The sequence below is a fragment of the Dicentrarchus labrax genome, unplaced genomic scaffold, assembly GCF_905237075.1.
Source record: "Dicentrarchus labrax unplaced genomic scaffold, dlabrax2021, whole genome shotgun sequence".
NCBI classification, from domain to species: Eukaryota; Metazoa; Chordata; class Actinopteri; family Moronidae; genus Dicentrarchus; species Dicentrarchus labrax.
The window spans coordinates 34,840,357-34,854,338 of record NW_026136721.1 but is presented as its reverse complement, the minus strand read 5'-3'; the positions used below and the strand labels follow the sequence as shown (position 1 = coordinate 34,854,338).

At 42.0% G+C, this 13,982-nt stretch overlaps 1 protein-coding gene across 4 annotated transcripts in view; it reads right to left on the bottom strand.

The window, feature by feature from the left end:
• The window catches only part of LOC127354098 (neuronal PAS domain-containing protein 3), a 286,712-nt gene that overhangs the window by 82,196 nt on the left and 190,534 nt on the right, over positions 1-13,982 (bottom strand). For 3 of the 4 annotated variants that reach the window (XM_051383751.1, XM_051383753.1, XM_051383754.1), the window contains 2 exons: positions 9,383-9,433; positions 7,907-7,996 (listed from right to left, as the gene is read on the bottom strand). In XM_051383751.1, the coding sequence (XP_051239711.1) occupies positions 7,907-7,996; positions 9,383-9,433 (141 nt within the window). The remainder of the gene's footprint in view (positions 1-7,906; positions 7,997-9,382; positions 9,434-13,982) is intronic. The other variant, XM_051383752.1, reaches the window with a different exon arrangement.

The window sequence follows — 13,982 nt, the reverse complement described above, 5'->3', positions numbered from 1 at the left end:
GTAGTTAAAAGTGCTTTGATTGGTCAGAAGACTAGAAAGGAAACTATACAAGTACAGCTCCATTTAAAGAAAACAGTTGTAAAGTTTAAATTTGTCTCGTTCCATCCCTCCATCATTTACATCTTCATGATGAGGGCTAAGCTCTCTTTTCTCCATCCCTCTCCTCTTCTTTTATTCACTCCTCTTTCTCATCCTTTTGCTCCTGTGTTCATCCTCTCTGATTCTCTGAAAACACTTTTTTCTATCTCCCTCCCTTTTTCTTTTTCCTGCACTTCATTCCTTTACTCCTCTATTTCTGTCCCTCATCCCTCATCATTTACATGTTCATGATGAGGTCATCTCCTTAAGTCTTTTCTCCATCTCTCCTTTCATTACTCCTCTTCCTTTTTTCCTCCTCTTTCTCCCCCTTCATCGTCTGAAAACACCAATTTCCTCCTCAGCTTTATCTCCATGCACAATTCCTCTCTTCCTCTGTTCTTTCTTCCTCCCTCTTTCATTTGCTTTTTCACTTAATTTCTTTACTCCTCCATTTCTGCCCCTCATCCCTCCATCATTTACATATTTTAAAAGGTAAAACAAAACTACATTTCTTCTCCTCTGACGTCGATCACTTCTCCCTACTTTCACCTTTTCTCCTCCCTCCCTCTTTCCATCCCTTCATCTTTTAACAGGACACACACACGCACGCACACACACACCCACACACACACCCACACCCACGCACACACACACACACACACACACACACACACACACACACACACACACACACACACACCACCTATTAGAATTATTATAGATATTATAGTATCAGGACTACATGGCAGCTCTGGAGTTAGCGCCATCAATTATGAATGAAACTTTTAGTGTGTGTGTGTGTGTGTGTGTGTGTGTGTGTGTGTGTGTGTGTGTGTGTGTATATGTGTGCGCAAGTTCACCAGGGCAGCTCAATTAACTGTGACCTTCCTCCTGGCCACCCCTCCTCCTCCTCCTCCTACTCATCATCATCCTCACCCTGTCTCCTACCTCCTCCATCTCCCAGAATGCCCCTCTTTGACCTCATGCAAATGGCCGACCCCCCGTCTCAAAAACAGAGGAAGAGGAGGGATAAAGGACAGGAGGGGAAAAAAGTGAGTGTAGACGGAAAGAAAAAGACAAAATAGAATAAAAATAGAATTAATAAAATATAATAATCTTCTTATTGCCTATTGATTTTCAGTTTATACGCCTCGGTTCAGTGCTGCCAGCTTGGTGAGTTTTTAGACTCTCTTAGAGACTTTATTTCTACAAAGGCCACTTCTTTCACTGGAAGCTATCCTATTCGCCACTACTGGAAAATGTATAATTCTAATTGGTTGATGTGGGTAAAGTCAGTAAACGGCCACTGAATCCCAGACTGTTCTGGGGTCTGACAGTGGTCATCCAGAATGCTGCTGCAACAAAGACCAGAAACACGCAGCATAACTCCAGTTCTCAGATCAGTTTCTCAGAATCAACTTCAAAATGCTGCTGCCTGTCCATAAGTCTGTGAATGGTTTAGGTCAGATCTCCTGATCCGTACGAGCCCCGCAGACCTCTCAGTGTCGGCTGGTTCTGGATTACTGGCTGTTCCCAGAGTTAAGCGTGGAGAAGCTTCCTTCAGCTCCTGTGCTGCTCCAATGTGGAACAAACTGACAGAAGACTGGAAACAATTCTTACTATTTATTCAAATCTGAGTTAAAGACCGACCGCTTTACCATTGCTTTTCTTCTTTTATTGACAATTTATTTATTGGATTTTCTTATTTTTCCACAATAATAACAGAAACATGAGCAACAATTACACAAACAAACAAAATCAATAAGCCTGTCAAACTTTGTAGAACTGATCTGCTTTAGTTTGCAGACTACTTCAAATAAATAAATATAACTTTACACCAACCATTAACAGAAGGGCCACAATCACTCATCCACTGTACTAATATATGTTTCCTAGCAGCAAAAGTAAGAATGTTATATAACCTTCTGCTAGCTACAGTAGTTATATCCCTACAATCGAAGGCATTGCAAGGGCTTATGGTACCTATTTCAGTTTTACATTTGAGACACAGAGGAGAAATCGAGGGGTTTAAAGAATTCAGATCACTGTTCCTCTGTAAAGGCCCCCCCCCCCCCCCCCGTGTATACCATGATTACACCCTTGTTGTATTGTCTATCAAGCTTTCATTGGTCTAAACAGAACCACAGCAACAGAATCATAGACAGAAACACAGAGTCAGCAGCAGTTTGTTGACACTGTGTGAGACTATATGAGGAAAAAGGAGGACAGTCGGAGACAGAGACGTGATTTAAGGTTTGTGGACGTCAGTGTGGACGCTAAGAGACCAGAGGAAGGAAGCAGCCGACAGTCTGACAGTCTGCTGGAGCTGCTTAATGCTAATTCATTCAATGTTCCCCTGCAGACCAGCAGCAGCCCACTGGGAATACTGGGAGAGTATGTGTGTGTGTGTGTGTGTGTGTGTGTGTATTGCCAGCTCTCTCTGAGGGAATGTGGATTGGAGTGAAAGAGAGCAGAGATCAGGCTCTGCCTCGCTTTCCAATGACCCTGTGCGTGTGTGCGTGTGTAGTGTGTAGTGGGTATGTGTGTGTGTGTGTGTGTGTGTGTGTGTGTGTGGATGTGTGTTTGTGTGTGTGTTTGTGTGTGCAGAATGACCTTGCATGCGTGTGTGAGTGTGTGTGTGTGTGTGTGTGTGTGTGTGTGTGTGTGTGTGTGTGTGTGTGTGTATGTCAGCAGGTCTGAACACTGGAGAGCCTCTTTAAATGACAAAGAGAGAAACAAATCGCTTCACACACCTCTGACACACACACACACACACACACACACACACACACACACACACACACAAGCACACAGACACACACACACACACACACACACACACACCAGTCATCTGGAAGCAGGCCAACTCAATCCAGCGAACAATAGGAGAAAGTCAGAGAGAGAGAGAGAGAGAGAGAGAGAGAGAGAGACTCTCTGGTTCAGACTGCATGTCGATCGCCCTGCACACATCAGTGAGAGAGAGAGATTTAAAAAGCTCATTCCACCCTTTTTTTTTCAGCGGAAGAACTTGTGTGGTGAACAAACAGATCTGATGTCAGTCCTCACACACAGAAACAAACGTGTTCAAACAAATAGAAGTGAATGATGTTCATATGCACCATTAAAGTTTGAGTTATACATGATGTCTTTATTCCAGTCTGTTTGACATCTCTGCTGCTTGTTCATTCCCTACATATATGTTCTATTCTGTTCAGTATGTTTTCGTTGTACTCCACAGTTTATGCATAATATCTACAGTCCATCATTTTTATACAGCGATCAGCCCAAACACAGTGAGCACAGTCAGTCAGTCAGTGGGGGGGCACATCAGGCAGAACATTTTGTCCTCAGAGTTGATGTGTTGGAAGCAGGAAAAATGGGCAGCATGAGGATCTTAGCGACTCTGACAAGAATCACATTGTGACGGCTAGACGACTGGATCAGAGCATCTCCAAACCGCATCTCCAAACCGCAGGTCTTGTTGGGTGTTCCAGGTCTGCAGAGGTCAGTTACTCCTCATATTTCTGTTATCATCGCACAGAAACTCCTCTTTAACCTTCAAAATTTCCCCAAATATTAGCAAGGACAAGAGCTCATTGTGCTCAATCAATCAAATCATATATTGTAAAAATATGCCTTTCAATTAACTCAAACAGCAGCTTCCAATCGCAGTTTTACATTTGGATTATGGATAACGTGGCTCTAAAGTGTAACATCTGTTTTCAGTCACATCCATCAGACGGGAGATTGACTTTGGTCCTTGGAGTCAGGACAGGAAGAAGATTTAAAATATGACTCGACTTGTTTTAATTTCACATCTTTGTTCTCAGACGCCATTTTAAAGCCAAATGCTTCATGTTACCTGTGGGTCATGCATGCAACACATGTGTGTATGTGTGTGTGTGTGTGTGTGCACTCTCCCACACGGCTGCATATGCCGGCCTGGCATGAAGCGGAGCTGGCTGTCGACCATATTTGGGCGTAACGGGCGAGAATCCAGCAGACTAATTTGGGTCTGGCCGGGACGACGCAGTTATTATTTTCCTCTGGACCATCAGGCAGAGGACACACAGCCATCTGCTGCACACACACACACACACACACACACACACACACACACACACACACACACACTCACACACATCTCAATTAGATCACTAAGAGGGCAGCTGCAAGCGAAGCCTGGTCTCATAAACAGACTCACACACACATAAACACACAAAAACATTCATATGTACATGAACTCACACACACACACACACACACACACACACACACACACACTGTGCTGTGTTGTTGGATCAACAGGGTGTTACAGAGCGACAGATTCTCCTGCTGTCGGCCTCTACAGGGAACGACAGGACAGAGACAGAAAGTGTGTTTTCATCCACCTGTTTCAAATGAACACAAACAAGAAACTGACATCAGAAAATCTAAAGTTTAGAACTCTGTCGACCTTCTGAAGGCAAAATGTGACATCAAGAAAACCAGTTCAACCACCACTGACCTATGAAAGGATTTAAAAATGGAAAGGAAAATATAATAAATATAACAACTTTACCAATAAACTACGACACAAGAATAAACTGTAGAGTAAGCAGCGCCAGGCAATCAGTCGCACAGCTGAGCCTCCAGTCCACCAGAGAGGCCAAACAGTCGGTTTGGGTCACAGAGTTACTGAGAAAATATCTGCGAAATGAGCTACAATGGCTGCCATATAATGTCAGCTAATTTAGGGACTAATGCATCGTCAGAATACGTCCACTAACAGTAGTTGTTGTTGTTTGTTCCACTAACAGTAGTTGTTGTTGTTTGTTCCACTAACAGTAGTTGTTTGTTCCACTAACAGTAGTTGTTGTTGTTTGTTCCACTAACAGTAGTTGTTGTTGTTTGTTCCACTAACAGTAGTTGTTTGTTCCACTAACAGTAGTTGTTGTTGTTTGTTCCACTAACAGTAGTTGTTGTTGTTTGTTCCACTAACAGTAGTCGCTGTTTGTTCCACTAACAGTAGTTGTTTGTTCCACTAACAGTAGTTGTTTGTTCCACTAACAGTAGTTGTTGTTTGTTCCACTAACAGTAGTTGTTGTTTGTTCCACTAACAGTAGTTATTTGTTCCACTAACAGTAGTTGTTGTTTGTTCCACTAACAGTAGTTGTTGTTTGTTCCACTAACAGTAGTTATTTGTTCCACTAACAGTAGTTGTTGTTTGTTCCACTAACAGTAGTTGTTGTTTGTTCCACTAACAGTAGTAGTTTCTGCCACTGACAGACTCAGGTTGTTATTGTCAGTGTCTGACAGCATTATGGAAAGGATCCCTACAGAGATAGACCTTTAGTTTAACCACAAACAGCCGTGATATCACTATCACTCTCCACGTCCTCGTCAACTTTTTACTGCAAAGAATTAAAATTCACACAAAGTTTAAAAAAGAAGAAGAGTGAGTGTTCGTGCGTTGAGGGGGAGGAAGAGGAGGAGGAGGGACTTTAACTTTACTCAGCGGCCGTGTTTAATTACAGCTCCGCTCTTTGTTAATGACTCTATTAACGGCCTGTTTGATTGGCCGGCCACGTCCCGTCTCCCCGACGAGACGGCAAAGAAACGAGTTAAACCGACAAATCCTCTTTACACATAAATCTGCCTGAAGATTGTTTCAGCGTCGGCCACCGAGCGAGAAAATTCATAACCTCGTCAATTTGTCAAAAGGCTTAAAAAAAAAATCCCCCCCATCCTCATCCCTCCCCGCCACCCAGCCATTTTTCCTGCACGCCATGATCTAATTAAAGTTGAAAAATAATTAGCGATATATTTTCCTTCCTTTAAGAAAAAAAAAAAAACTGAAGAGAGGGAAGGGCAGTGATTAAAGGAGAAGAGGAGGAAGGGAGAGCAATTAGGAGGATGGAGGTTGACGAACTCTGTGTACACATGTAGGATTACAGGGTGAGACTCCTACAAGGCAAAGACAAGCTGGATCTCTCTCCCCCCCCTCTCTCTCTTTCTGTCTTTCACTTTTTTAATCGGCGTGCCACTTCTTCAGCAGCTGATAAAAGCAGAGAGAACAAGATAACCAGCTCAGCGGAGCTGGCGGAAAAGCTTAGGGGACCCAATTTGACAATTAATCAATTATTTGATAGAAATCATCAATCAATCTTGGTGGGGGAATTAATCCAGGAAGGGGAGGGGAGGGGGGAGAGATAGAGAGACACAGCGACAGAGGGAACGAGAGAGAGGGGGGGGAGAGAGTGATGTGCCTTCCTCTTTAATTTGGTAAACTGATTGGCCTTTTTTCCTCGCTCCCATATCTGAGAGCTTCCTATATCTAATTCACAGAGACAAGGAGTTCACATTAAACTAATGGAGAGAAACAGAGAGAGAGAGAGAGAGAGAGAGAGAGAGAGAGAGAGAGAGACCTAATGTATGTCCTGGCACAGACAGTAAATACGAACTCTCTTCCAGAAAACAACATGGAGCTCACAGAGACAGCAGAGTGGATATCTACAGTCTGAACATACAGGCCGAGCTGTATTCATTACTAAATGATCAGAATGTTAAGTAGCTCCATCAGTGAGAGCGACACTGTGGTTCGCTCACGTTCTAGTGGTGTAGTGGTTTACGCATTTCCTGTAAAGACAGGCAGTTAGGGAGGGACGCTGTGTGTTACGTCCCCCAGTCCAGCAGCTGTAGTGGATCCATTAGCGGACTGTGTCGGACTAGGAGCTCCTGGTGAACAGTTTGATTGCAGCAAATAAAGGACGGAGGTGGTTTTACTGCTGGGTTTGGCTCCTGCTACCCCGGGCTAGTTAGTTGGCTAACTCTCACTTTTGTCAGGCACAAAGTCACCAGCCAATCAGAGGCAATCCAAGTCTCTGCTGTCAAAGTAAGTGTACATGCTGATTAATGGCCGGTTTACACACACTCATGCACGCAGAGGGAAAACTTCCACGCTTGCAGTGAAGGAAAGATTTCCGACCCAGCTGATTAACAGCAACTTTAACAGAAGCTCTGAAAATGATCTTTTAAACGATGACAACACAGTGTGTGAATCCCAGAAACACTACAGTACTACAGTGGATAATATTCACAGCACAGAGACACTCTGTGGTTTAACATGATGCTAAAGAAGATAAAAACAACTTCTCAGCCACAGGACGCCAGAACACGTCTCCCAGCACATGTTCTCCACTCCTGTGTTTCCTGCTTTCATTAACACGTTGGCAGTTTGCACACAGGCTATGAGGTAAACAGGAGAGTGTGATGGTTTGAATCCCTTTTAATTCAACCACACACACACACACACACACACACACACACACACACACACAGAGAGCTTGTCAATACTGACTTATTAGCACCTCCAAGGTCGCTATGTCGACCTTCAGATGGACGCCTGTCTCCATTAACAGGAACTGGTGGAGAGTGAACCAATTGAGACGCAGAACTCGTTACCAAGCTGACAAAGTACAATGAAGTGTCGCCGACACACACACACACACACCCACACACACACACACACACACACACACACACACACACACACACACACACACACACACACACACACACACACACAGCAATAAAATATGCGTCGTCGCTCGCTGCACAAATCAACAACCGTCCGACGAGCTGATGAGATTTGAAATGAGCCTTAATTTGTTGGGAATTGTCTTTGGTAATGATGAGAGAGAGAGAGGGATGGAGGCAGAGAGACGGAAGAGACAGACAGATGGAGAGAGAGAGAGAGAGAGAGAGAGAGAGAGAGAGAGAGAGAGAGAGCAAGAGACACTGGAGAATTTGCAGTGGTGACATACAAGCAAACAGGTGTGTGACTTACCTGTGACAGACCCAGGTAGATGGAGACGGTCTCGGAGATGTAGAGGAAGCGTCCCTCCTTGTTTAGTGCAAATACAAACCCGTCCAGAGACTGAAAACAGACACAAACACAGAAGAGTTGGAATTCATTTAAATATTAAAGTTCCACTTGCAGTAAAAAGACAGAGCTTGGTGACACATTTCAGACCCGCCTGGCAGCAGGAGTGCTGGGGCTGAGGGGTGAATATGTTGGTCTAGTCTGGCTGCCTCATTGATCCATTATCTGATTGACACTGGGACTCTGAAATATCAGTAACCTAACTAACTACAGTCCACAGCGCTGTCCGTGGTGCTGAAGCACACACATTTGAACCAGTGGTTCCCAAACTGTTTCTGGGGAAGCACTTCTTAAAAATGACAACCCATGGCGAACCAACTCACAGCGAGAATAGCAAATTTGTGCAGAAATGAACAGGTAGAAGGAGCCATTTAAAGAAATATACATTTGATAAATCACAGCTTCATCATCACTAAAACATGTGCACAGTTTAAATATAATAAATCTCTCTCAGTAAGTAAGTGCGCTCAAAGTAAGTTACAGCTCTCATCTTTCACTTAATCAGTCAAAGTATGTACACATTTGAAATACTTGAGAGTAAAATGAGATTAAATAAGTGCCTTATAGAGCAGGAGGAACAAATTCTGCAAATTTCTTTATTTCAAATTAAACTTCCCAAACCCACGTGTGGGTCACGATACAGTGTCTCTGGGAATGAATGCTGTAAACTATATCCTATATTCTGTTCTATACTGTAGCCTGTAAACTCTGAATTATCAGGACTTTATCAGATAAAGTAAATCAGCCAATAATGGGAAATGTATATTATTATAAATTACCTGGATAATTAAATTACAGCCGATAAATCATCAGTTGATATTTATAATAACTTATTTGTCTTTAAATGAACTTTACTAGAACAAATCAATGAACATTTGAATATTCACTACTGTTGTTGTTGTAGCCTTTCTTACCCTCAGGGGTTCATAAACTACAGGTTATTTCATTCATTCCTGCAAAGAAAACTAAATGAAATTATTATTTTTACAGTTTATATTACAGTCTCATCCTGCATTAGAAAAAAGACAAGAAAAACACTGAATTTGTCAAAAAAAGAAGCCTATTAAGTATGTGTGGTTGTAAAAATCTAAATCTGATTCTCATCTCTGATCAATATTCATCTAAATCAGCTGTTCTCCACTCTTACTGTTATACATTGAATATAATATGAAATATAGTCAGCTTACTCAATGATAGAAAAGGTGTTCCTATAACATTTCCATGATTGATGGCATCTGTGCTGCTGAAAATACTCCCGAGACCAAGACACGTCTCTAACTAAACATTTCAGGGGAGACATGACTATCCATATGAATCCATATTTTACTGTATAAATATAATATAATAATAGTAAGTAAATAGTAATAGTAAAGTTTTTACCATCAAAAGACACGGTTTTCCATGACGGTGGTTTGCTGTGCAGTTTACAGTCTGTAATATAAAAACACAACTTTATTCTGTATAAATTCCTTTAAAATATTGTATTAATTAAGGTTTTGCCATCAGATATCACAGAGTTTTACTGTTACAGAAACGTAAACCTATTTACAGTTTACAGTCTTTTACTGTCATTGTTTGACAGTTGTCTTTTTTTACAGTGTATGTTTGCCTGAGTTGTTTGCAGTATTTATATTTTTGTCAAGAGGAATGTCGTCTTTTACTGCAAACCAAATCTACCTGTGGGTACAAACACAAGTAACTGTGGACGGCGGGCTGCTGAGGTCTTATTGGACTCACAAACTGGACTACATTTCCTGTCACTTCTGGCCAAGTGCAATACATCTTTACTACTTTACTGCAATTTGCAGGGAATACTTTGTTTATGTGTGTTTATTTTTACTTTAGTACTTGTGTTTGATTTGTTTTCGTATTATTTTGGACCTTGTGGTGCGTTCGGGTGCTGTTGCTGTGCCTTGAATTCCTCCCTCGTTCACTGCTCCCCGTGCAGACACGAACTAACCATCATATTGCATCATCCCTGTCAGCTGTACAGTCGCACTACAGTCATTTTTCTCATCTAAAAGATGCGGCACATTGCATTGTGGGATTTTAAAGGGAGACTACTTTCTTTAACACATTTTCACACTCAAATAAAATGGCGGACAGTAGATACAGTGCCATCTATAGTAAATAAGGAGGGATTTCAGACACAGACATGGATCACTCACACTGTAATGTATCCTTCAATAGTACTGCAGTACTGCACACACACACACACACACACACACACACACACACACACACACACACACAAGACCTAGGTGTGTCTAATGGTGTCTTTATGTGAAGATCACGGTGGAACACTCGACTTCAGCAGCGAATCTCACACACACACAAACACAGATGTGAGTGTGTCTAATGCTGTCGTTATGTGAAGAACACTCGACACTCTGAGTACGACACACTGATTCAAACATACACACACACACACACACACACACACACACACACACACACACACACACACACACACACACACACACACACACACACACACACACAGAGGCATTAATACTCCTGAGGTCAGGCAGGTTAATTACATGTGGTTCCCTACTGTTGCTGCTGATACACCAGGTGTGTGTGTGTAGGTGTGTGTAGATGTGTGTGTGTGTGTGTGTAGGTGAGTGAGTGAGTGAGTGTGTGTGTGTGTGTGTGTGTGTGTGTGTGTGTGTAGGTGAGTGTTAGATCCACTCTGAACAGACTGTGAATATATATGTATGACTATATCTCTGTCATTAATATTAATTCTCTGTGTGTCATAGCTCTCAATATCTCATCTCACATTATATATTAAATACATTTATACACATATAAATATTAAATCAATTAATAATGAATTAAATATTGATGCATTTTCTCTTTCCTAACAAAGATCACATATATATGGATGTATATGAGCTTTGTTATAAGAAAGAAGAGTGAGCTCAATTTTACAGGAGAATCACTGGCTACTCAAACTGATCGGTGGCCTGATATAAGCTATTTGTGTTAGTGTGTGTGTGTGTGTGTGTGTGTGTGTGTGTGTGTGTGTGTGTGTGTGTGTGTGTGTGTGTGTGTGTGTGTGTGGGTGGCAGCTCCTGTGCCTGCGTCCGTTAAGTCTGCCCTCTCAGCTAACGAGATGCTAATGAGATGTTAATTGTCAACGAGCCTCATCAATGTCCGTCCATGCTGGGCTCCTCATTAACACACACCCTGACTCATCCTGAGCCTGTGTGTGTGTGTGTGTGTGTGTGTGTGTGTGTGTGTGTGTGTGTGTGTGTGTGTGTTCTCAGGTCCCCAGTGCGTGCATAGGTAGCTCTGTGTTTGGGTCTGTATCTGTGTGTGTCGTCAGGTTCTTCGTCCTCTAACAAGTCGATTATCTTCAGATGATGTTTGAACCATTAGTGACGACTGATGCAGCTTATTCCATTGAAATCCAGTGGATAAAAAAACTTCTCTTTATTTATTCATTTATTTCTGTTCCACTGCATTGGTAAACATGTTTGAATGTATCTAAAGGGGTTATTGGGAGTCCAATTGTAACTACCTGTGGTTTAGGTTTCATTTATTCTTATTAAAAGCATCACTGCAACACCTGACGTTTGTATTGTACCAGGCTGTATAGTGCTTTAATTACATTAATTGCTGTAACTCTGTTTGCATTTACTTGGTGATATTAGCGATGAGGGGCTACGCGCATACTCATGGAAATGGAGTTATATCCAGGTAACTTCTATTTTACTGTGTCTTATTACTAAAAACTACTACTCCCACATGGTTGCCATGTTTACATTCTTTCAATGTAACAGGGAGCAGCAATCATGGTGAGGAGGTTTACAGAAGCGGTCCAGTAAAACACACTTTGAGCTGGACAGAAACTAAATAAATCTCACCAAAACCGTCTCTCAGTGTTTCCAACAATCACCAACTCTGGTTTGGTGGAAATAAATCCTTAATTCACAGATGTAGATGATAAAAACAGCAGTTTCAGTCGCTCTACTCAGCTGACCTTTTTGGGGAATGGGAGTCAATTTCAGTATTTATCACAGGACTGGAAATTACATTTTATATACCTTTAAATATGCAGTTCTAATATAAATAAATGCTCTTCAGTCTGTTCTGTTGTGTTTGTCTGCTCTGGTTGCTGGTTGGTAACACTGGAATTTGATGGGACAGGAGTCATTCTTCCGGGATTGGGAATGGGAATTGGTTTGGAGGATTCAGGGAATGTGGGATGTTAACCCTGTTAAACCTTCTATTTTCCCAGTTATGCGTCTTGGAATATTGCGACACAACCGCTAAGCCTGTGTAGGTCATGGATTACTTCTTGCCCCCTTTAAAGTAACACAACACAACAGTGGAAAAGGCTGAGATGTGAAGATAATCACAATCTGTGTTTTTCTTTTTACAGTTTTATCATCTTGTCTGATTGAGGTCCAGGTTTAGCAACAAGCAGCTCCAGGTGAAGGGAAGCAAATCTGCCCGTTTCAGAGGGATTAAAACGGATTAATTAGAATTGGAAAGCGAGTTGAAAGGTGGAAGCAAGTGTGTGTTTGTGTGTGTGTAAATTATGCTGATATGACGCTGATGTAAACACTCTCTTTCTCTCTCTCTCTCTCTCTTACACACACACACACACAGACATAGATGTGCTGTAAACAAACATAACCTTGCTTACTGCTTCGTTAAGTCCCAGGTTGCCTCCCGGAGGTTAAACAGGCCTCAGATTATTAGAGCAGCAACTCCAACCAGAGCTCACACCAAAAACATTGTTTTCTGCTGCATGTTTGTCTTTTCTGCCTCTTTCGGTTTACACCGGGAATTATGTACGAGGTCGGCGGGGTCTCAAAAGGTCAGTGAAAGGTTGTAAGAAGCACAAAAGGTCGGTGTAACACCTGGAAAACAATATTCTCGTCTCGGTAACTGACATTTTCTGCCAGAGCTACAGCCTTTAAGAACATTCTTGTGTAAAACACCCAAACCAGCACTGATAAACCGAAAGCTGCCTACTTCTAATTTGAACTACGTTTAATTTGGTCAAGAGCAGTTTAAAACAGTGAAGATGTGAAGGGAAGATGTGCTTGTTTGAGATGACTGTATATTTATCATATTATGTGTATATTTTGTGCAAAATACCAGCTCTGAACATCCGTCATTAAACAGATACTCTGACTTGTATAGACACCAAAATGAATAAAGAGAAGAATCTAAAGAAGTTAAATGAAGATAAACATACAATAAGAAGCTCAACGACAGCCTGAAACTGATTTAAAAGAAATCAACAGACCTCTGCCTGCTATAGAACCAGTAGATCCAGTATCAACTGACCTCAGTCTGTTAGGTGGGATATTGTTTTTCATGCCCTTTGTTGTTTTTCTCTTGTATTTGCATATTAATAACATACACAGACACACTGGGACTTTAGATTGGTCTGTGAGTATGTGTGTGTGTGTGTGTGTGTGTGTGTGCATGTTATTACCTGCTTTTTCAGTGTGTGTGTGTGTGTGTGTGTGTGTGTGTGTGTGTGTGTGTGTGTGTGTGTGGATATGTGTGCAGTAATGTGTGACCATGTGACCAAATGTTTGTATGTATCACCATATGTGTGTGTGGGGCAGACAGACCAAGGACGGCACTCAGACACCCACACACATACACACACGGTGGAACAAATGGACACACACACATTAAGAAACAGCACACTAACATGCTCACACACACTCACAGTCATTGTCTCTATCTTTTCTCCTCTGTCTCTCTAATACACACACACATACCCTGTGGCAGCGGTGTGTGTGTGTGTGTGTGTGTGTGTGTGTGTGTGTCTCTTTATGAAATCACAGAGGGTCTGACCGCCTCATAGTAATTATGCTAATTGCCTGGATGCCCTTGCCTTTATTTATGCGCGGCTGCTAAGATAAATAAAAGGAAATTGCTTTGGATCTAACTGTATTCATTTCAGCATGCTAACTAGAATGCTAACGCCGCTCTCTGCGTCGGTGTG